General features: G+C 44.7%; 1 protein-coding gene across 6 annotated transcripts in view; it reads left to right on the top strand.

Moving 5' to 3' along the window:
• Positions 1 to 24,675, top strand: part of WDR49 (WD repeat domain 49) — a 93,800-nt gene that overhangs the window by 56,844 nt on the left and 12,281 nt on the right. For 3 of the 6 annotated variants that reach the window (XM_033958945.1, XM_033958947.1, XM_033958943.1), the window contains 5 exons: positions 388 to 486; positions 2,726 to 2,887; positions 8,482 to 8,663; positions 11,391 to 11,588; positions 22,030 to 22,220. In XM_033958945.1, the coding sequence (XP_033814836.1) occupies positions 388 to 486; positions 2,726 to 2,887; positions 8,482 to 8,663; positions 11,391 to 11,588; positions 22,030 to 22,220 (832 nt within the window). Of the gene's footprint in view, positions 1 to 387; positions 487 to 2,725; positions 2,888 to 8,481; positions 8,664 to 11,390; positions 11,589 to 15,154; positions 15,234 to 22,029; positions 22,221 to 24,675 lie in introns of those variants that run through there. The other 3 variants (XM_033958948.1, XM_033958944.1, XM_033958946.1) reach the window with 3 other exon arrangements.

Below are 24,675 nucleotides of genomic sequence, written 5' to 3'. Positions count from 1 at the left end.
CTTTTGCTGCCTGGACATTTTAGTCTAATTTTTGTTCTCATTTTGTTGATCCCAGGCTCTAGTTTTAGGGCTCCTTTTACGAAGGCGCATTAGGGCCTTAACACGCAGAATAGCGCACGCTAACCGTTACCGTCTCCTCTTGATTTTCGGCTAGCGCGCGCTAATCCGGTGCGTACGCTAAAACCACTAGCGCACCTTCGTAAAAGGAGACCTTAGCTTTCCTTTGTCTTCTTTTAATTCTCTTTCCAGGGTCCCCTATCCATTGGTCATTTCTCTTTCCTCTTGTCTCCACTTACTTCCCTACATCCATTTTTAACATCAGCCTCTTCCTTTCCACTTTCATCTCATCGGGTGCTACTCAATATTGTCATTTAAATTCTCTAATAGGAGATTATGATGGTGAAATAGTTATTTGGAATAACAGCACTGAAAATGCTTCTCGTACACTTCACCACGATGCCAGGAGAGCCCTGAAATCCAGATCAGGTGAGAGGCTGCTGTACGGTAACAATATTGCTTCCCTTCTTGGAACTCTTCCATTTTGCATGCGATATTGTTAAAAGTGAAACTCCCATAGAGCTTGTAGTCTTTATTTAAGGCAATAATAATCCATGCTTTTAGTCCAACTTTTTTGATCATGCAGAAGGGTAATTTTATAGCTGAGCGTGTAGTTCAAGGCAGTCAAAACATACCTATTATAAAGGCACCTACTTTTCCAAGATAAAATACTAGCATACATGGCCAAAAATGGGCCTTAATTTAAGGTGTGATCACTTACCCCTACCCAGTGGTGTAGCGAGGGTGGAAGGCGCCTGGGGCAGTGGTGCCTCCCCATTCCTTCCGCGCCAACTCCCCCACGCCCTCCTCTCCATCTCCCTGCTCCTTCCCTCTAAATCTTCTCAAGCGTGAGCAGCTTCTCCGTCTGCTGCTTGTGCCGGCTTTCCCTCTGACATCACTTCCTGGCTCCGTGACCCAGAAGTGATTTCAAAGGGAGCCAGGCCTGCGCTAGCAGCAGGCTAGAGTAGTTGCTTGTACTGATGAAGATTTTAAAGAGAAAGTGGTGGGGGTGGGGGATGGGGAAGGGAGGGCGCGAGTGTGGCATAGGAAGGCAAAGAGGTGCTGGCGCCTCCACTGAGACGGTGCCCAGGACTGTCCGCCATGCCCTTACTATACCACTGCCCCTATCCTGCAAATGCTTGCAACATACATTTTGGGCTCCGTTTACAAAGGTCTGCTAGTGGTTTTAGCGTGCACTTAGTGCACGCTAGCCATTACCACTTCCTTTTAAGCAGGCAGTAATTTTTCAGCTAGCACACTCTAGAGCGCATGCTAATCCTGTGCGTGCACTAAAAATGCTAGCGCTTCTTTGTAAAAGGAGCCCTTTGTATGTACATGTGTATATTATCCTGTTTCATAATTGTGTGTATTTGCTTGCGTCGAACCATGTTCCTCCTAAACTCTACCCATTTGCACACTTAACCCTAATTCTATAAAAAGCACTATAAAAGTATGTATAATTTTGGTCATGTACCCAAGTTGCGCACACAATTTAACTGAAGAACAAGCTAATTAGGGCCGATAATTGCCATTTTTTAACCATCAATTATTAATGCTAATTAGAATCAATTACAAGTTACACCCATAAATTTAGATGGGGGATCTGCGCCTAAATTTTACACGCAAGTCAAAAAAAAAGGCAGCATAGAAATGGGCAGGCATTGGCAGATTGGGGGTGTTACTCTATGTCACGTGCGACATTTCCCAAGTTAAAAAAAATCTGCCTGAAGGAGAAATGGAGTAATCCTATATAATAAAATGCTAACTCGCGCATGCGCACTCCTATTTGCGTGCTTCCATGATCCTACAGCATCGGCGATCCTCTCTGCAGGCTGCGGTAATTATCTGAAGGTAAGAGCGGGCGCCATGGGGGAAGTCGGAGGACAATGCAAAGAGCGGACAGCACTAGTACAGAATGCGGGCCGAAAAATAGTAGCTGGAGGGCCACAAGTGGCCCCCGGGCCGCGAGTTTGAGACCACTGCTCTAAACCCTCTGTGCTAATAGTGCAGGACACTTTTTAGCGCTGCTTAGTAAAAAGCCTCTAAGGGCCAAGTTCTCTTAACAGTGCCTTATGTTAGACGGTGATAGGTACCCTGTCGCTGCCTAACTTAATTGTTTTAATTGGTATTAATTGGCACAGTAATTGACCGCGTTATTTAAAATCAATTAAAAAGTCATTTAAAAAGCGTGGGCGCCTCCAGGCACCTACAAAAAAAGGATGCTGTAAATGCATCTACAGAGGTGCGCAAGGTCGAAGTAGGTGTGGTTTACACCAAAATTGGCCATAGGCACCGCTAGGACCCTCTGTAAATGCGATTCCTCGTCAAATGTAGGCACCAGTAACATAGGCCTGCAAAACCCTGGCCTACATTACTGGTGCCTATGTTAGACATAAGCCGCGATTCTCTTAACGGCGCCTACGCGTAATTGACCTGCATCCAGCACCGTTTTTGTAGGTGGCGGGCATTGTTGGCGCAGTTCCTAGAATTTGGCCCTATATGTGTAGATAGAAGCAATATTTTACCCAAATATTAAAGGTCTTTTTTTTTTTTCAAGGATAGCAGCAGTCTTTAATTTTCTAAAACCAGTGATTTCTGACTCTCGCGCGCACACACACACTATAAGAAAGTCTTTGATGGTTCTGCCTAGACGATATTTTTATTACAGATTCCCATGTTCAGAGTCAACACTCCAGCAGAAGTCTTTCCTCTGCATTTTCTGGGCGATGTACAGTATCGGCTGATGGTTCTTATGATAGTGAAACTGAAATCAACAATTCCATAACGAGACTTTTCTTCTTGGAAGCTAGAAAAAACATTTCCGTAACAGGTAAAGTCTATGCAGTATAGTACTTCCCCCCAAAAAATTAGCGGGGGTTCCGTTCCAGGAACACCCGTGAATTTTGAAAAACCACGAATACGTTTTTTCAGCTGATCGAAGGCAGGAGATGGCAGCTGGGGCGCCGACGGGTGCTTAAATTGTACTTACGAAGCCGGGCGCATTTTCCAACCGCCTCTTCCTGGTACTAAAGTCATGGTTACACCAATCAGGAGCGTGTCAAAGCAGCTCCTGATTGGTGTAACCATGACTTTAGTACCAGGAAGAGGCGGTCGGGAAAATACTGCAAATTACTGGGTCCGCAATTTGCAAACTGCAAATTCCCGGGGATTTACTGTATAGAGAATTAATTGTTTAGCTTTCATCATCCTCTCTAATCCATCATCCTCTCCAAACTTGACTACTGCAATGCCATTTACTTATGCCTAACAAAAAAAGTCTTCAAAGACTCCAGCTTATCCAGAATACTGCAGCCAAGTTGATCTTTGCAAAACGCAAATCTGATCATGTCTCCCCACTCCTGTCCAATCTTCACTGGCTCCCAGTGATTTCCAGAATCTATTTCAAATGCTCCTGCCTGGCTTTTAAGATCATTACAGCATCCTTCCTCTTCTAATCCCACTATCCTTTAACTCCTCGAGTCCTGACTCCACCAGACCCGCCCAAAGATATAAACTATCCTTCCCCTCTCTACGCGGTATTCTCTATGCAGGTAAACTGGGAAAATCTCTTCTCTTCAAAATCACAGGTCTCTGGAACGACCTTACCATCCCGTTGCGGAACCTGGGCTCTCTCCAACTATTCCAACTGAAAACTTGGCTCTTCTCTAACATGTAATTCAATTTTCCCCCTTACTCTTCCATTCTATAAATAAGCTCATGTAAACCTTTTCCTTTCTCTTCTTATATTTTAAGTTCTTGTAAACTGTGCCGAGCTCCACTTCCGTGGAGAGGATGCGGTATATAAACTTAAGGTTTAGTTTAGTTTAGATCATAGATTTTCTCTGTGAAGGTAAGGTAGTTAGAGGCAGAGGTGTGCCAGGCAGTGGGAGAGGTAAGGGGGAGAGGCAAGGGAGGCAGTCCTCCCCAGCCGCCATGTTGGTAGGGGCGCCGGCACCCCTTCCCCTCCCCCCCCCGTACCTCTGGTTGTTTACTGCTGCAAGCAACAGCTTCAATGTGTTCCTCATGACTACATCAGCTCTCCCGCTGACATCATTTCCAGGTGCTGCACAGAGGAAGTGATGTCAGAGGGAGAGCCACTGGGGGTCACGAGGAACACATTGAAGTTGTTACTTGCGGTGGTGAACAACTAGAGGTTATGGAGGAAGGGGAAGGGGGCGCATGTGGCAGGGGGGATCGGGGATGGAGCAGAGGGCGGAGATGAGGGCAGGGGAGGGGTGTTTCTGCCCCAGGCACCTCTCACCCTCACCATGTCACTGATGCCAGGGCTACCACTATTGACCTAATCTGTCTTTAGCAATAGCATACATTCAGCTCTGCCAAGAATATATGTTGATCCCCAAAGATGTCACCCGTTAGCACGCAAATGTAAGAGCAGAATAACTTTGTAAGATCAGAGGTTTATCTAGACCAGTATCCTGATCATGGAAAGCAGGAGGAGCTTGGCAGAACTGTATTAGAAAAAATGACAGCTGTTGGGGAGCATATGTGGTGAAGAAAGGGGTCCTCCATACGCGGGGCTGTTTTGGACATTAGGGGGCCCAGGGCAGAAACTGGGGAAGAGGCCCCATTGCTGGCCTTCATCCTATGCCTCCTTTGGCTTGAGGTAGTTTTGAGGCCCAGTTTGCTACCCCCTAATACCGGCTTTGTCCATCCTCCCACTTCCAAATATACATCTGATCATTAGTGATATAACGAGCTTCTATTTTCCCTTGTCCAAACACACAGGGTGACAAAAATGGCCTCCAGAACCCAGCTAGAGGATGTAAATTTTAAAAAAACATCATCAACATCTTCTTTCATATCAGGCAGCATTATGGGGTAAAGATCTGGAACAATTGCTTCTGCTTGCTAACACTTATGGGGAATTTCTGTAGTTGATTTGTTTAATCTTATCCAGGGCCGCCATCAGAAATTTCTGGGCCCCTTACTGAGCAATCCTATTGGGCCCGCCACGCACCCCTTCCCTCCCCAGGACGCCCCCCCTTCTTCCATGGGCCGAATACACACATACTTTTCTGCTAATGTTCCACCTAAGCCAGTCCCGTAAAATCTTCTCACGTCCATTGGGTGATTTGGCATAGAGGAGATATTCATAAAAAGAACGTCCGTCAAGATCTTTACTCATAGACTGTGCCATTTGCTTTAAATCATCTTCCATCATTAATCCAAATTGCACAATTCTTTCTCTGTCTTTGTCCTGAATGGCATCTGGCCACATTGCTGGATCCTTCCAGTCAACAAATTTATGAGCAGGCGCGGAGAACGCATTTTTAAACAAATGTAGTTTATCCTTGTACTCCTTATGTAATTTTAATCATCTATGGATATGTTTATATGTTTATTGTTCAAATGGTTTTATTTATTTCCCCAAATTTATTTTTGTTATATGCATTGAAAATATTTGATATTGCGTTTAAATCAAAATCTCAATAAACTTGAAACTTGAAACGAGTGCCCGTGAGATTGTGGGAGGGTTAAATACTCAAAACTTAGAAGAATAACAATTTACTTAAAGTTTTTGCTACGCCAGCTTTCTGGTATCTTTACATACAGTGGCGTACGTAGCATATATAACACCTGGGGCCCAACATTTTTTGGCACCCCCCCCTAAGAAAAACATGATTTTTAGTAACAAACCACACGTCACACGTGAGTATCTAGGAAAAGGCAGCATCTTATATATTGCAGTGAGCAGTACATCAATACACCCATTGTAAAACTAAACAAGATCAATCCTACACCGTCAATCCTAACAGAAAACCATGTCTTTGAACACACAGAACACAGAAAACACCTTCACCTAGTATGGAATATGTCATCACAAACTAACCCCTCACTCTTTTACAAAACTGTAGTGTGGATTTTAGCCACAGTGGTAACAGCCCTAACGCTCATAGAATTCTGAGCATCAGAGCTGCTAACACCACGGCTGGTGCTAAAAAACGCTCCACAGTTTTGTAAAAGGGGGGATAAAATAGAAATAAACAGTTTCAACGCTCTAGCTCAGAGGTGCCCAAACTTTTTGAGCTTGTGAGCTACTTTAAAATGACCAAGTCAAAATGATCTACCAACAATAAAATTAAAAAACACAAAGCACACTATACCTGAGAAAATGTTAATTATCATTCCTATTCTGGGGTTTTTTCAAAGAGGTCAAGGCAGATGACTCTATGCATTGTCACCTCAGTAACAACCATACAAAAATAGACAAATATACCCTCCATCCTTTTTATTAAACCACAATAGCAGTTTTTAGCGCAGGGAGCTGCGCTGAATGCCCAGCACTGCTCTTGACGCTCATAGGCTCCCTGCGCTAAAAACCACTATTGCGGTTTAGTAAAAGGGGATCATATTGTAAAATATAGACAGCAGATATAAATTCAGAACTGTGCATAGTAAGTGAAGGGAAGTTTTCATCTCTGGGAATTTACCCAGTTAACTATTAAGTTATTTGGGCAAATTCCTTTGAAAACTGTGGTTATACTGCCTCCACTTTGCTAAATTTAAAATAAAATCATTTTTCCTACCTTGTCTGGTGATTTCATGAGTCTCTGGTTGCACTTTCTTCTTCTGACTGTGCATCCAATCTTTCTTCCCTTCTATCAGCCTGTATCTCCCTGACCTTTCTTTCTTTTTTTCTGTTTCTCTTCTTTCCTTCTGTTTCCCTGCCTGCCCCCTTTCTTTCTTTCTCCCTGCCGTTCCCCAAGCCACTGCCACTGCCGCTGCCGCTGCCATCGGGGAACAGGACCCACCAATGGATAACAGGCCCCAAAGCCGACGCCGACACCGACGCATGCTCTTCCTGCTTCGGGCCAATCAGTCTTCCTCTCCCCGACGTCAATTCTGCCTTCGGAGAGGAAGTTCCGCCCAGCCAGGCAGCGATTGGCTGGCCCGAACTTCCTCTCCGACTGCAGAATTGACGTCGGGGAGAGGAAGACTGATCGGCCCGATAGATTAGATCGCCAAGGCAAAGTGAGTCCTGGGTGATCGACTCACTTTGCCTTGGCGAGCTACTGGCGCCCCTGCCTTAGAACACTGCCTAGGACCCTGGGGGAGCCCGGGCCCCCTGTCAGCTCCGGGCCCCTGAATGCAGGACTGGTAGTACTGCCCTGATGGCGGCCCTGATCTTATCACACAATAATTGATCTTTAGGGCTTTCAATTACTACACTTCTCCCTACGTGTTCGCTGTGATAGGGGATTAACAGACCCACGAATACAAAAAAACCACAAATAACTTTTTCATATGTTATTCGCTGTTTTTTATTAAAAACACATCATCACTATGGTGAAACCACAAATAACATGGTGGGAGACCAGGCTTGTTCCTGAAGGAGAGGCAAAACACGGTGAAGAAAGTGCCGGGAATCGTCAATTTTTCTCTGTATACGCTTGGAATTGCCGATTTCTCTATGCAAGCTTCTGTCATTTGGGGGGGTGGGGAGAGGAGCCAGCAAGCTAAAAACCGCAAATAATTGAAACCGCGAATATGGAGGGAGATGTGTAGTTCTTAATCTTTGTAAACTTTACTTAATTTGTAGCATTTTTAACTATTGTAAACCACATAGAACTTTACCGTCCTGCGGTATATAAACTATTATTATTATTATTTATTATATGGAGGTGGGGGTGGGGGGTGGGAGAGGAGACCAACATACCACTAGGGGTTGAAGGTCGCCTTGAGTGAGGAGAGGGAGTCTCTGACGTGGGCTTTTAGGTCCAGTGGCATAGTGGGCGCACACAGCAGGGGGATCGGGGAAGGAGCGAGGGGGGGGGGGCATGGAGATGAGGGCTGGGGGAGGGTGCCACCGTGCCAGGCGCCTCTCACCCTCGCTATGCCACTGATTAGACCTTTTAATTCATGCTGTCACCATATGAAAGGGGAGCTTTTAAAAAAAAATAAAACATTTTCCAAATTGCTATGGCTAAAAATGTGCAAATTTCTCCTATGTGAAAAAAAATATTGTGCACAATTTAACACTAGGATGCAGATGAACTAACAGCTTAGCTTCACCTCATAACAACATTTCGCAAAAACAGGTATTAACCCACAACCTTTTCACAGGTTAGTGCATAAGGGGCTTCCCCCCTCCCTCCCCCACCCCTCACACACACACGCCTGTAGCTAGAGAAGGGGGCTGGAGTACCATTTTCAAGTAAAGAAAACCCTGAAATGATGCCAGGCTCAGATCAATTCTGGAATAGGAACCAGAAGTGACTGGGGGATCACTCTTGTATCTTTTCAAGCTAGGAATGAAGTAAAAGGGATTCAAAGCCTGGGGTGGGGGGGAATCGATGGAGACAGAACCAAGGGATGCTTTTATTTCATGGTGGCATGTTTGGACCTGATCTGATTGTTCTTTTTTTTTTCCAAATTTTTCTTTTTTATGTTCTTTTATTCTAGGAGGGGCAAACTTGGTGTCTTCTGGAGGCTCTGGTCAGGTCAGATTTTGGAATATATTCAGGAGTCAGCTGATGGCAGAATTTCCAGCGCACGATAGGTCCATCGTTATGACTGTTGATAAATCAAATCATTACCTCATAACAGGGGATCTGGATGGATGGATGAAAGTGTGGGATATACAGGTGAGAAATGATCTCTGATCACAAATGAAGTCCTTTTATTAAGCTGCGGTAAGCGCTAGAGTGAATTTATCAGAGTTTAAAAATGGCTTTGGGATGAACTCAGGCATCCCGCAGTATGTTTTAAGTCGTGCACACAGTGACTTAGCAGGGAAGGGGAGGGGCTTAGGGTGTTGGTGCCTGGCATAAGAACATAAGAATAGCCTTACTGGGTCAGACCAATGGTCCATCAAGCCCAGTAGCCCATTCTACTAGTACCTGGCCAAAACCCAAAGAGTAGTAACATTCCAGAATCTGAAAGAGTAGCAACATTCTAGAACCCTAAAGAGTAGCAACATTCCACGCTACCAATCCAGGGCAAGTAGTGGCTTCCCCCATGTCTTTCTCAATAACAGACTATGGACTTTTCCTCCAGGTACTTGTCCAAACCTTTCTTAAAACCAGCATCGCCGCAATGTACGCTCACTCACACTCTTCCCCATCACACGCCCCCCCCCTTCACGCTCTGCGTACCTCTTCAAAAATCTTCGGCGGCAGTGAGCAGCATCTCTCATAACAATGGGGGTAGGGGAGTGCCGGCACATCTCCTCCCCACCAACCTACCTCTTCCAAATCTTCAGGAGCAGCAAACATCCACTCTTATCTATCTGTTAGTGCTGGCCCCGGCACTCTCTCTGATGTTACTTCCTGTTCCCATGATTAGGAAGTAACTTCGGGAGATCTCAGGCCGTCACCAGCAGTAGTTAGGAATTGCTGTTTGCCACCGCTGAAGATTTTGAAAAGGTGAGTGGGTTGGGAGGGAAGGTGCCGACACCCCACCCCCCCTTGTTACGCCACTGACTGCACCGTTTTGTAAAAGAGGGCCCAAGACAGAATGCAAAGTTAAATAGAAATATAAAAATGCCTAGAGGTATTTTATTTTGTAAGTTAATATTATTTTTGTACTTAGATAGATACGAGGTAGTTCCATGTCAACTGGTCCAATTTCAAGGAGGGTCCCCACTCGACATCTTCCACAGATAACGTGGCCTAAATAAAGGGGCCCCTAACTCTGGACCTAGTTGAGATCATGCCCTAAAACTTTTGATATCTTCCTTAGAGACCCTGAAAAAAAATTTCAGTTTCTGAGATGATTGAGTGGGGAGCTCTGGAGCATTTGTCATGGAATGACCCTAAAATACGTTGAGTATGATTTACTATTTTTTTCCCCACAGTACTGAATATTTTTATTATTGTGAACCACTTTATGCAATATGAAAAGTAGAAAATAAGTAAATTTATATTTGGAAGACTGTCCCCCCCCCTCCCTCTTTTACAAAGGTGTGCTATGCTTTGTAGTGCGCGCTAAATATTATCGTGCGCTAAATACGCGTTAATGCGTGCGGTTAGCGCATGCGTTGATTCAGCGCAGGCTAAATCTGCGCTAAAATGCTTAGCACGCTTTTGTAAAAGAGGGCCTTAAAGCGAATCTCTGTTAACAAGAAGAAAAGTGTCAGTATTATGTTTTATCGTCTTTGCAATTTTTGTTTCAAAATCCTTTACCCTCGTACTTGTAGTTGATCTTGCTTAGGGTTACGAGACGTCCAGATTTACCTAGACATGAGCTCTTTGTAGAGGGTATGTCCAGGTGTCCGGACAGCTTTTCAAAACTTGGCACTTTGTCCGGGTTTTGAAAAGCTTCTTCTTTGGGACCGTGTCAGGAGGGCACCCACGCATGTGCACGTGTGACGCCTGAAGTCATTATGCCTTTGTATAGATCCATGGTGAAACCGCACCTGGAATACTGTGTGCAATTCTGGAGGCCGCATTACCGTAAGGATGTGCTGAGGCTGGAATCAGTCCAGAGAATGGCCACCCGGATGGTCTCGGGGCTGAAGGATCTCCCGTACGAAGAACAGTTAGATAAATTACAGCTATACTCGCTCGAGGAGCGCAGAGAGAGGGGAGACATGATCAAGATGTTCAAGTATCTCACGGGCAGCATCGATGCAGAGGAGGATATCTTCTTTTTCAAGGGACCCACGGCAACAAGAGGACATCCGTGGAAAATCAGAGGCGGGAAACTGCGCGGTGACACCAGGAAATTCTTTTTCACCGAAAGGGTGGTTGATCGCTGGAATAGTCTTCCACTTCAGGTGATTGACGCCAGCAGCGTGCCTGATTTTAAGGCCAAGTGGGATCGACACGTGGGATCTATTCGCAAAGTAAAAGCAGGGGAGGGCATTAGGGTGGGCAGACTGGATGGGCCGTGGCCCTTATCTGCTGTCAATTTCTATGTTTCTATGCCCTCCCTCACGCCGAGAACAAGTCAAGGGGATGGGGCAGAGCTGGGGGTGGGGCTATAGGTCCGAATTTTATCCCCTCTTTTACTAAGGTGTACTATACTTTTTTAGCACGCGCTAAACACTAATGTGAGCATGTTATCCTATGGACGTGTTAGCGTTTAGCATGCGTATAGATATAGCGCTCGATAAACGTGCGATAAAATGCTTAGCGCACCTTAATAAAAAAGGGCCTTAGTCAACTAATGTCTGGTAACTCTAATCTTGCTAGATGTATAAAATAATAGCTTTCCTTTTTCCAGTCATTTTTAATGAATTTTTCTAGTGATGTCTTTGAGCAATATAGCTAAAAATGTAGAGAAGATGGGGGTGGGGTGATTATGATTATTTCTTAAACTGTGCATTGCTCTGATAATAAAACTGACATTTACGGTATGTTTTTTGCTAGGACTACTGCCTTGATTTCAGCAACGGCAAGATTGCACATCCTCCCCCACTGGTAAAATGCTTTCAGCCTCATCAAGACTGTGTCACTCACGTGGAAACCTGTGGCTTTGGCAAACGTCTGCTGGTTATCTCTGCCTCTGCAGACTGCAGCATATCCCTCAGTGACATCTATGGGAGGCCAATAGGAATATTTGGACAGGTACAGGGCTTCAACTCTGAAATAGGGGGAAGTGTGGACGCTGACCTACCACTAAAATTAGAGATTGAAAATGGATGCTATGTTGAGGCAAACGTTTTATTGCAGGTTTGACATAATTTAGCTGGTGTATAACATTTAAAGGGCCTTTTTACTAAAGAGTTTTAAACACTGTTCCCTCTAGGCCGAGTGGGAATGCTCCACCAGTCCTGTCAGAGAGGGGTGCTTAGGCATTGGCTTTCCTTCTGATGTCACTTCCTGGCCCTGCAACCCGGAAGTGATTTCAGAGGGGAGCCAGGCCGGCTGGAAGAGTTGCTCACGCTGGTGAAGATTTAAAGAGGTGGGAGTGGGGAAGGGAGGGCGTGAGCGTTGGATAGGCACTGTCCCCCCCCCACCTCCTTCTCTTATACAGCACTGGGGGTGCTGTTTCATTATTACATTTTGAACAATGAGGGGCAGGTAATTTCTGCAGCACTTCTGGAATGCTGCCTGTCCCTAGAAATTGAAAACACAGTATCGAAGCACCATCCCCTACTGGTAGCAATGCAGTTGGAAGACTCCCTCTCAGCTTAGAGCAGTGTATCTCAAACTGTGCGCCTCCTATGATTTCAGGTGTGCCGCAGTACACTGGTTGAGGAGGAGAGGTGCCGGTGCCAGTTGACTGCCTACAAGGACGTTCCTCTCGTGGCGAGAGACACGTCCGGTTTCCAATCAGTAGGCGCCAGCACCTATCCTTCTCTCTGGCCCTCTTCCCTTCTGGCACCCCCCCCCCCCCCCCAAAGGCATCTCAGGGCCCGCCTGGAGGGCCTTCACACACACGTGGACATTGGCATGATGATGTCGTCATGGCGATATCCGCGCACTTCCAGGTGCCTTGAGCCACGGCCACTACCTTTAATGTGCCGCGGCTCGAGAAAGTTTGCGGGACGCTGGCTTAGAGAGAACAGTGCTAAAGCATTTTGAGGTAATATCCCCCCCTTTCTGCATGCAAATCAAGCCTAATGTTATACAATAATTCTCTTTAGAGGGGGTGTGGCATGGGTAGAGAATGGCATGGAAGCATTAACCAGCCAGCGCATTTCTATTTCTGTGCACTAACTCGCTAATATTCAAGGCAGGAGGGCGTAGGCCCGGATTCTCTAAATGGTGCTGTTGTCACCTTAAAAGCAGCCGCAGATTGCATGTCGATCGAGCGACGGTGTCATTTAGATAATTGCGCCTCCGGCAAAGGTAGGTGGCAGAAGTCTAGGCCAGGGTTTTCAAGGCCTACATTTCCGGCGCCTACCTTTGACATGAATGGTGCCTAACGCCACTTCTAGCATTAGCCGCGCCTACAGTAGTGTTAGGCACCTGTAATCACCTCCGGAGGCGCTACTCCGCCGCCTGGAAATGTCTTTTAAAAGAACTCTTAAACAGCGTTTTCATCTTAACTTAGACGCTGGTAGGGCGTTGTTTATAGAATATGTGCCTACGTGCTCTTCCATTAATTTTGTGCAAGTCCCATTGGAAAATATTAGCTTGGGATCTGAAAAAAAAAAAAAAAGGGAAATAGTCCTCAATACTGCCATTTTGAATCTGGGCTTAGCAATTGGGAAGGTCCCACAGTAAGATGGCAAAGCCCAGATTTTAATGCTCTTTAGTAAAAGGGTCCCTTATTTTGCAATGCAATTTAGATTCCAGGTGTGCCCCGAGATGCCAGCGAGGAGGAGAGGTGCCGGCTGACTGCTTACAGGACGTGCCTCTCGCGGAGAAACCCAAATAGTAGCAACATTCCATGCAATCAATCCCAGGGCACGCAGTGGCTTCCCCCAGGTCTATCTCAATAGTGGACTACGGACTTTTCCTCCAGGAACTTGTCTCTGAAACGAGTTCCAGAGCTTAACTATTCTTTGAGTGAAAAATATTTTTCTTTCTTCAGACTATGCCAAATTCGTCCAGTTTCGAAATTCTTATGTCCAAAGTCACTTGACACATTAATTCATTCTCTGGCAATTTCAAAAATCGATTATTGTAATGCTCTATTTAAGGGAATAGGCCCCAAATGAAACCAGATGCTTCAATTCAACTTATAATGAAAGCTAAGAAATTCGACCATGTGACACCTCTCCTTAAGAAAGCGCATTGGCTCCCAGTTGCTTACCGCATAGCATATAAATCAAGTCTGCTAACTCTCAAATCCTAGGCTAGGCTGCATACGTCAGGGCTTAAGGAGCATACCAGCTTTCGCTCCTTGGCATATCGTCTTTATGAACTTCTAACATCAGATCCTATTGTCTGACTGGAATTTACTTTATTTCATTTATTTTTATTTATTGTTTTCTCAGGTACTTTAGCTAGATTGTGAGCCTTCGGGACAGCTAGGGAAATCCAAAGTACCATTTTTATTTATATGTATCTTTAATCTATCTTCATTGTAAACCGCTTTGAACCTCAATCAAATCAAATAAAAATCAATCAATCAAATCCCTTCTTTATGTAATGTAATGTAATTTATTTCTTATATACCGCTACATCCGTTAGGTTCTAAGCGGTTTACAGAAAATATACATTAAGATTAGAAATAAGAAAGGTACTTGAAAAATTCCCTTACTGTCCCGAAGGCTCACAATCTAACTAAAGTACCTGGAGGGTAATAGAGAAGTGAAAAGTAGAGTTAGAGGAAAAATAAAAATAAAATAAACATTTTAACAAGACAGCATTGATCTAAATACTTTGGAAGGTAGAAGAGAGGAGAGAAAGGAATAGAAGCAGAAGGGGGAGCCGTTGAACAGTAGAATTCTGGAGAAATTTAAATGATAGAAATAGAACAAAACAAAGACAAAAGGCAAAACAATAGATAAGATTAAAGATAAATCATAAGCTGGAAAGAAAAATAAAATAAAACTTTGTCTTCAATCCACGGTTTCAGCGTCAGTGATGAAGTGGAGCAAGTAAGTTATAAATCTCCTACCTTCATTCATAAATTATTGATTCCCTACACCTCAACAAGATTACTGAGATCAAACGACCAACATCTATTAATTGTTCCCTCACTCAAAAAACATTAACACATGGCAGCAATTCATCTTTTCTGTCACAGCCCCCCCCCCCCCCCAAACATGGAATTCCCTCCCTATTTATTTAAGGGAAGAACGCAATCTAAACAGATTCAAGAGCAAGTTATAAAGCTTTCTTTTTAAAGATGCATTTGATAGCTAGAAAGCTTGATTAGGAGCCTCAATTGAATCCTATTTCATAACTTTTTTGAAGCACATTGCTCTCTCCCCCTCCTATTGTTTTTTTCCCCATACGTGTCTTATTCACTATCAACAACTTGTATTTCTCTTCCCATCCTTTCCTTTTGTTTAATATGTTTTGTCAGGTTAGTTCTAGTCGTTTGTTTTGTTTCTCCCAGAAATTGGTAATTTTATTGATTTGTACATCGCTTAGAATTTTGAATAAGCGATTAATCAAATTTATAAGAAACTTGAAAACTTGTTTTAGAAGTATTCCCATGTAATTTCATTGAGTGACCCTGGTCTTTTTTATTTTATTTTTAAAAAACCATTAAACAGACATTTCCCTAACAGGTCCCATGTGCTGGCAAGTTTGCCCATTCCTGAGGGCTACAGAAAATAGCAAGAACTTCATCCCCGATTTAAATATGTCCTTGGGAGCTTTCAGATCAGAGCTCTACAAGAAGCACGGCTGACCATGATTGAGCCAGGTACCAGATGTCACTGCATCGCGTGGATCCCCGTTTAAGGGACTTGTTTACTAAAGTGCGGTAAGCAGTTACTGTGTAAATTAGAGTGTGGTAACAATTAATGTAGATGTCCTGGAAAACCCAGACATGTCCTCTTTTTAAAGGATTGTATGGGTGCCCAGGTTTTGGAAGGCCACGAGCTCTGGGCCGAGTCTGGAAGACCTCTGCGCATGCTCAGATGTGACACGACGATGTCACTACGTATGTGTTAGAGGTCTGCACGGGAACGGGGATCACGGGAATCCAGCGAGTCCCGAGGGAGTCCCGCGGGAATCCCCCCTAACCCACAGGACTCCCATGGGGATCCCCCCTCTGGCCCATGGGACTCCCACGGGGATGGAAGGCTTTGGAAGCAGGGTTTGTCCATATAATATAATGGACACGTCAGCCTTAGTAAAAGAAGGGGTTTATAAGATAATTACCTGAACAGAAAACAAAAAAAGGGTTCCACCAAAGAGATTCCACAAGGAAAACAGCAGCGCAAACACAAAAGAAACTGTGGAATTGATGATCCTGTCAGAAGTAATTGCTGCTTTTTATGGGGACGGGCGGGGATGGAAGTAATTCCTTGCGGGGATGGGTGGGGACAGAGAGGATCCTGGCAGGGACGGGTGGGAACGGAGAGGATCCTGGTGGGGACGGGTGGGGACAGAGAGGATCCTGGCGGGGACGGGTGGGGACAGAGAGGATCCTGGCGAGGATGGGTGGGGACGGAGAGGATCCTGGCAGGGACGGGTGGGAATGGAGAGGATCCTGGCGGGGACGGGTGGGGATGGAGAGGATCCTGGTGGGGACAGGTGGGGACGGAGAGGATCCTGGCGGGGACGGGTGGGGACAGAGAGGATCCTGACGGGGATGGGTGGGGACGGAGAGGATCCTGGCGGGGACGGGTGGGGACGGAGAGGATCCTGGTGAGGATGGGTGGGGACGGAGAGGATCCTGGCGAGGATGGGTGGGGATGGAGAGGATCCTGGCGGGGCGGGTGGGGACGGAGAGGATCTTGGTGGGGACGGGTGGGGATGGAGAGGATCCTGGCGGGGATGGGTGGGGATGGAGAGGATCCTGGCGGGGCGGATGGGGACGGAGAGGATCTTGGTGGGGAAAGGTGGGGACGGAGAGGATCCTGGCGGGGATGGGTGGGGACGGAGAGGATCTTGGTGGGGATGGGTGGGGACGGAGAGGATCCTGGCGGGGCGGATGGGGACGGAGAGGATCTTGTTGGGGAAGAGTGGGGACGGAGAGGATCCTGGCGGGGATGGGCGAGGATGTGTGGGATTTCTGTCCCCATGCAACTCTCTAGTATGTGTGTGACTAGGGTTACCAGATGTCTGGTTTTCCACAGACATGTCCTCCTTTTGAGAACATCTCCAGGGGTTACGGACGGCTTTTCAAAACCCGTCACTTTGTCTGGGCTTTGAAAAGCTTCTGTCGTTGGGACGGCAACGCAACATGCACAATGTCATTGAGTTGCATGCATGCGACATCGTGTCGAATGCGCAGATGCCGCCCTGACACACAAACAGGTTAAGGGGGTAGGGCTGGGGGCGGGACAAAGTGTGACACGGGCAGAACAAGGTAGGGTGGAGGGCGTGGCCATGGGTCCGGATTTTCCTTCGGGAAAATCTGGTAACCCTATGTGTGACATCATTGTGTTGCATCAGCGCATGCTCAGAGGACCTCTAGACAAGGCCCCAAGCTCGAGGAAGAAGAGACAAGGTTCATTTGGGGGACGGGTTGGGGGGGGCGGGATGAGGCGTGACAGGGGGCAGAATGGGGCAGGACCACATGTCCTATTTTTTTTTAAAATGAGGAAATCTAGTAACCCTAAGTTAATGTATGGCCACCACTCTTAACTATACACGCATTCACCCTGCTAGGGGGTCAGAGGTGACATTCCATATAAAACTCAACGCTCACTGCGATCATCTGATCAAAACCTACTTTCAGTACCATCTTTAAAAATCATAGGGACAAGAAGATTAGATATGTTCACAGTGACAGGACCACAATGGTGGAATGCCCTCCCCCAGTATATTAGAATCGAACACGACATTGTTACATTTAAAAAACTTTTAAAAACCCACTTATTCAAAGATGCTTTTAATTCTTGAAATTTTTACCGGCCTTAGGGTTACTCCTTGCATTGTGCTGTGGTATTTTTATACCCTTCCTTTGTTTTTCCCTTTTTTTAACCATACCCAATTTTGTAACTTTTTAACTCCTTTCCTTACCCCTTATGTACGTTTTTACAGTAATTATATTGTCAATGTGTTAATTTCTTCGTTTTCTTTATTTAGACCATGTATATCGCCTAGCAATTTTAATAGGCGATTTATCAAATGCTGAATAAACTTGAACTTGACATTAAGAACCTAGGAATGCCCACTAGAAATTAGGGAAACCAGCTTTAGAGACTGAGGATATTAGGAATGTGTGTGTGGGGAAAAGTTTTTATTTAAAAAAAAATATATTTATTTATCAATTTAAACTTTTTTAAATTCTTTATTAATTTTCAAGCTTTGACAGTGTATTACAATTAATATAACTTTAACAAATTGCATAAAATACACCACATTACACACATTATTAAAGAAAACATCCATTTCCCCCCTCCTCCCAATTATTAATATATTAAATCATATTATTTATTACAATATTATATTTAAATATTTTTAAACTCTTCCAAATACTTTCCCCTCCCCTCCCCCCATCCTGGATGTGTAAGAAAATCTAAGAACTAAAAGATATATCTCTCTTATTGTATGTTAACAAATGCAGTCAATGGGCTCCATACTGTGAGGCTCCATTCCGGAGGCTGTGATAAACAGGAGCACGCTACAGGGCTTCAAAGAAGGTTTGGATAGGTACCTGGAGGACAAAGAGATTGAGGGGTACAGATAGGAGTAGAGGTAGGTTATAGGGATAGGAATAGAGGCAAGTTATAAAATTAATCAGGGACCACTGCTCAGGTAATAGGCCTGATGGGCCGCCGCGGGAGCGGACCGCCGGGCGAGATAGACCTCTGGTCTGCCTCAGCGGAGGCAACTTCTTATGTTCTTTATTAAATGTATTGCTAAGACCCAAGCATTCCGCATTCATTCTTTCATATTACACACACTTGCCCACCAGAATATGTAGTTAAGTCTGTCATAACATTTCCAGTTCCTTGTGATCATGTGGATGGCTATTCCTGTCATGATCAATAAAAGACGGCTCTTGTATTTATCCAAAACAGGCTTTACCTGTAACAACGTACCACAAATTATGGTTTCATAAGATAAAGGAATAGATGATTCAAGAATAATATTTATCTGTCCCCAAATTGACCTCCAGAAATTAAGTATCAGTGGACAAAAATATAACATATGATTGAGAGTCCCAATATTAATATGACAATGCCAGCATCTATTAGACTTAGAATTATCTATTTTTTGTAATCTAACTGGGGTCCAAAAAATCCTATGTGATAAAAATAACCATGTTTGTCTCATAGATGCTGACACTGTACATTTCAACATTTAAACTTTTGATAAACTTAACAGCAAAAAAAAAAAAAGGAAAATAATACAATGCCAGGAATTATCATTCATGCATAACAGTATCTTCAAATAGTGAAAACAAAAAGGCAACCGAGTCACATCAAGGTTTGTGTGAGGGACGCTCAGGACGCCAAAATTGGCTCACACCTTACAAACCAAAATGGGGAAATATATATAATGGACGATATATAATTATATATAATACATTATATATTATATTATGTTATAGGGTGCTCTCAGTGTGAACCCTCAGTGATAGGAGCGCAACTCCGACACTTCACCTCTGGGTCAAGGCGGTAAGCCTCCACCCACACACCATCATCGAGCACCCCGGGTGTGCTGAAATCAAACAAATCAATCAATCAAAAGTGAATAAATCAAACTCAACACAAATAACCTGAACGACCCCCACACAAACCCTGCCAGCCAGACCCCCCAAGAACGCGCAACCAAATCAAAAAGCCATACAAAAACTATCAAAAAGTATCAAAAAAACAACATAATACTTATCTGAAGCTATCTCACAGACTGAACAACGCAAACAACCGCGCCAAGAGGAAAGGTTCAACCACGCTGGTTTCGGGAGAAGCCCTTCTTCAGGAACCTGACCCCCGACGGAACACGAACAAAGGGGACGGCTGGAGGGCGGGGTACTTAACAGTATCTTCAAACATAGCAATGGAAATCAACATCGGCTTGTATAATTAGTCCACAATAAAGGAGGCGGAACTGAAATTAGACTGAAATAGTTAACTAGAAACTTATATAAAAGGAAAATAAAGATGTGGCTCATGATGGGCCCTGAACATTCCTTCACTGAGCTATTTAGAAGTAACAGGTCTCACGCAGTTGATACTCTTTGCGGCAATTAATTTTGACAACTGCCGAGGCTCATAAAACACATAGGGCTCCTTTTACTAAGGTGCGTTAGGGCCTTAACGCGCGGAATAGTGCACGCTGAGATTGCTGCCCGCGCTAGACCTTAATGCCAGCATTGAGCCGGAGTTATTCTAGAAGTATAGCGCACGGTGTAGCGTGCAGTAATTTCGTGCGTGCACTAAAAATGCTAGCGCACCTTAGTAAAAGGAGCCCCATACCTTATCCAACTTTTTAGAGAGGTCGGACAATGAGGCTCAGGTTACTGCTATATTGTTGGTACAGTTTGCGTTAGATTCAGATAGGGAATGGATGTTAAAACTTCAGTGGTACCTTGGATTACGAGCATAATCCGTTCCAGGAGCATGCTCGTAATCCAAAATGCTCATTTATCAAAGCGAGTTTCCCCATAGAAAATAATGGAAACTCGCTTTGATACGTTCCCCCCCCCCCCCGATAGCTGGCATCGCTCCCCCCCCACCCCGCTCGCAAAGGCCCCCTCGCTCCAACCGGCACCCCCGCCCGAACTACTTAAACTTACCTCCCCCCCCCCATCTAGCGCAGGCACAGATCGTGTGCCAAGATCTTCCGGCTTCTGCCTGCCTGCCTTGAGCATGCATCTGCGCATTCTAATTCTCCCTCTCGCCGAGGGTAAGTTTAAGTTGTTCTGGCGAGGGGGGGCGGTTCACGTGGGGGGGGGGTGCTGGTTGGAGTGAGGAGGCCTTTGCGAGCAGGGGGGGGAGCGATGCCGGTTATGGGGGGAGGGGTGCTCGCAAATCGAGTCAACACTCGGTTTGCGAGTCAAAAGTTTGCCGAGTCTTTTGCTCGTCTTGCAAAACACTCGCAAACCAGGTGACTCGCAAACCGAGGTTTGTATAACGATGTTCCCTTTTTGTCAAATGTTGTGAGAACGTCTCCTGACGTATCACGTTCTACTTAGAAGAGAAGAAAACAGTTCCTCATTTTGAGACCTCAGGCAGTGCAGTTGGGTGCAACGTTTGTCTTACGATACCCCTGTGTGTTTTGATTTACTAAGAGAATAGGGAAAGGTTTCTATTACCGATGTTGAAAAGGGGTCCTTTTGGCTAGAGTAGCTGCAGTAAATGAACTGGTGATAATGTAGACGCATCCTCGATATCATCAATGTACTTACAATGCAATAAATGTAAGTATTGTACAATAATTGTTTGCATGATAAGGAGCTGAGAGAGAAAAGCGGATTGTGAATGAGCATGGACTATGCCTCTCAGCACATGGCAAGCTATCATGCAAAGTCATTGCAGTAATTAACACAACCCAACACCTTTAGTAGAACCACACACACCCTCTAATATCCTCGGTAATAATGCAGATGTTTCACAATTTCCTGGAGGAAAAGTCCATAGTCCTGTTATTGAGAAAGACATGGGGGAAGCCACTGCTTGCCCTGGATCGGTACCATGGAATGCTGCTACTCTTTGGGTTTTTGCCAAGTACTAGTGACCTGGATTGGCTGCCGTGAGGGCGGGTTACTGGGCGTGATGGACCATTGGTCTGACCCAGTTGTTATCCTCTTATGTGTCCCAAGTAAGGACAATCAAGCCATTGTAACATCACTGATAAGGTTGGCTCTGAGGCACTGTGGAATGAGGCATTATGACATCACAATCTCAGCTCTGGAATGTTGCTCTCATTGGGGTTCCGGAATCTTGATATTATTTACCAGGTACAAGTGACCTTGATTGGCCACAGAGAGAATGGGCTACTGCGCTTGATGGACCATTGGTTTGGCCCAGTAAGGCTAGTCTTATGTTCTTCTATCAGCAATGCACTTATTGTGTATTATCGTAGGGACTGATGATAGCCACGCCCCCTTCCCAACATTTACTGCACCAGCTTTGCAATTACCATGAGTTCATTTTTTTCAACTTATGCAAAGTAGCCCAAGACTTTACTGCACTTTAGTTATCAGATGCATAAGTTTGGTTAAGGATAGAACAGACAGGAGAATACTTTGGAGTGATCAAAGAAGATGAAGGGGATGAATGAGCTGAATCATTAAGTAGTATGGATGATTGAAATGTGAGGCCCAGAATGCAAGGAAGAGGAAGCCAGTACTGCTCCATCTACAACGGGGTGAAACACGGATGGTTGATTTGCTGGTTGTTTCTTGAGTTGTTTTAGTCAAGTAAAACAATTGATTATAATCTAATGATCTGAATTTTGGTTGGCTGATCCATTTTAAAATAGGAAGCAGTGTTGTTTCTTTCACTGTCTAACCTAGGCTATATTTTCAACTTTTTAGGAAGAACACTGGCAAATTGAAGACTCTGACCCCCTTCCTCAACTAGATTTTTCATTAGAAGAGACTATGGACAATAACAAAGCAAATGAAGATGATATGAAAAAAGTTCCAATCACCAGTAAACAACCATCATTCTCTGTTTTACAAGATACAGCATATTTAATGGATGTAAGAACTGATTCACCATATGTGTAAGTCATTTGTCAAGACACCAGAATATAACTTTTCGCCTTTATTTATATATTTCAGAAAGGACCCACATTGAAAGGACCCAAATTAATGGTGAATAAGAAAGTGGAGGGATAATGGATATTTTAATGGCATACCTACATAGTAGATGATGGCAGATAAAGACCCGAATGGTCCATCCAGTCTGCCCAACCTGATTCAATTTAAGCTTTTTCTTCTTCTTCTTCTTCTTAGCTATTTCTGTGTAAGAATCCAAAGCTCTACCCTGTACTGTGCTTGGGTTCCAACTACTTCCCATCTGGGTGACTAAGTAATGATTCCACTATCCTCGCCATTGTGAATAATATTATTTAGTACACTCGGAGCATCAAAATCCTACATGGCCTCACGTCAGCCAAAGAAAATTTTGCATGAGCAAAATATACAGTATATTGACTTAAGATGATATAAAAATAACCACATCCTATGCGAAGAGAACATAGTGTAACTCATAGACCCTGCGCATTTTGTGAAATGCAAAAAAATGCCCTTTATATGAGTTTTTACATTGGTATCTGCTCAGAATTGTGTAATACACTACCAACTTCATGACTTCGTATGAATAACCCTTATTAGCACTCTCTTTACCAAAATTCAGCAAAAGTCCAGTCAGTTACTTGTTGTACAAAGTCAGAAATGTATCGAGCCTGCAGTCCTCCTACTTAAGATAGCTCTGTGAGAACAGCCTAGATCAGTGTTTTTCAACCTTTTTACACCTATAGACCGGAAGAAATAAAATAATTATTCTGTGGACCGGCGGTTGAAGAACACTGGGCTAAGTCGTGGGCCGGCCCCTGCCCATCTCTAGCCAATCTCCACCCCAGACCCCACCCCCATAATAGTACTAATTGCACCTTGCATGTACCATGCCTCATCTGAAAGCCTTCCCTCTGACGTTGCAACGTCAGAGAGAAGGCTTCCAGTTCAGGCACAGGATGCCCATAGGAGCCACTGCCCGTGGCTTTGTGCACTGAATCAGTTAGGAAGAGGGAGCTGGCTCAAAGATAATGCCGCATCGATCGCACCATTTACTGCACCAGCTTTGCAATTACCATGAGTTCATTTTTTTCAACTTATGCAAAGTTCCTGATTTGGCGATTGAAGAACACTGTTTTGGGCCTGATGCACGTGCTGGCCTTGTGGACCGGCAAGAAATTTCTGTGGACCGGCACTGGTCCATGGACCGGTGGTTGAAGAACACTGGCCTAGATCACTGGTTCCCAACCCTGTCCTAGAGGAGCACCCAGCCAGTCGGGTTTTCAGGGTAGTCCTAATGCATTTGCATGGAGCAGATTTGCATGCCTGGCACCTCCATTCTATGCAGCTCTCTCTCATGCATATTCATTAGGGCTATCCTGAAAATCCGACTGACCTGGTGGTCCTCCAGAACAGGGTTGGGAACCACTAGCCTAGATGCATGCAATGCCCTGTGGTTCATACTTAGTAAACTGAGTCACACAGTGCAGACAAACTAAAGAATATATTATTTATTGCATTTATTTATATACTACTTTTATCGTAAGTGGTTTACATTCAGGTACTTTATCATATTTCCCTATCTGTCCCGGTGGACTCACACTCTATCTAGTGTACCTGGGGCAATGAGGGGTCCTTTTATAAGGCGCGCTAATCGATTTAGCATTTAGCGTGCACTAATCGTTAGCGCGCACTAAATCATCTAGCGCGCCTTAGTAAAAGAGGGGGGTAAGTGACTTGCCCAGGGTCACATGGAGCAGCGAGGGATTTGAACCCACAACCTCGGGGTGCTATGGCGTTGGCTCTAACCACTGCGCCACACACTCTGTAGCTTAGAGTTCATTCCCCTCAGCTCAAATACTGATGATAATCTTTTTGCCATAGATTATAATTGTAATTGTATTTAAGTACTTTTATAGAATTATATGATTGTATTTTATTTTGCACTTACTTATGGCTTTACAATGAATAAGGAAATTTAAAAAAAAAATACTTATGAAGAATTCAACGTGAACGGTCTCCATTAAATAGGCATGCTGCAGTTAGCAAGCACAGGTAGCTGTCTTTTTTACAATTTAATTTTGGCTGTGGTGAACTTAAAGGATCAAGTACAGCAAGACGAGCAAAACATTCGCAAAATCAGCGCCTCGGAAACCAAGCGTGCCTCGATTTGCGAGTGGCACACCCTGCGATCCGGCACCCTCTCCCCGCGATCAGGCACCCCTCCGCCGCAATTGGGCACCCCCCTGCCGCTTCTTACTGTTATCTGGGCCTGGGCATCGGCTTCCTCGTCTTGCTGGGCTTTGAGCATCTGCGCATGCTCAATGCCTGCGAGTTCATGCTTTCTCTGAGATTCTCAGAGATCTCGGAGAGAACGTGAACTCGCAGGCCTTGAGCATGCGCAGATGCTCAAGGCCCAGCAAGAAGAGGAGGCTGATATTC

Source organism: Geotrypetes seraphini, chromosome 9 (assembly GCF_902459505.1).
Source record: "Geotrypetes seraphini chromosome 9, aGeoSer1.1, whole genome shotgun sequence".
NCBI classification, from domain to species: domain Eukaryota; kingdom Metazoa; phylum Chordata; class Amphibia; order Gymnophiona; family Dermophiidae; genus Geotrypetes; species Geotrypetes seraphini.
Note: the sequence above shows the minus strand (reverse complement) of the source record. Positions and strands in the feature narration are given on the sequence as shown.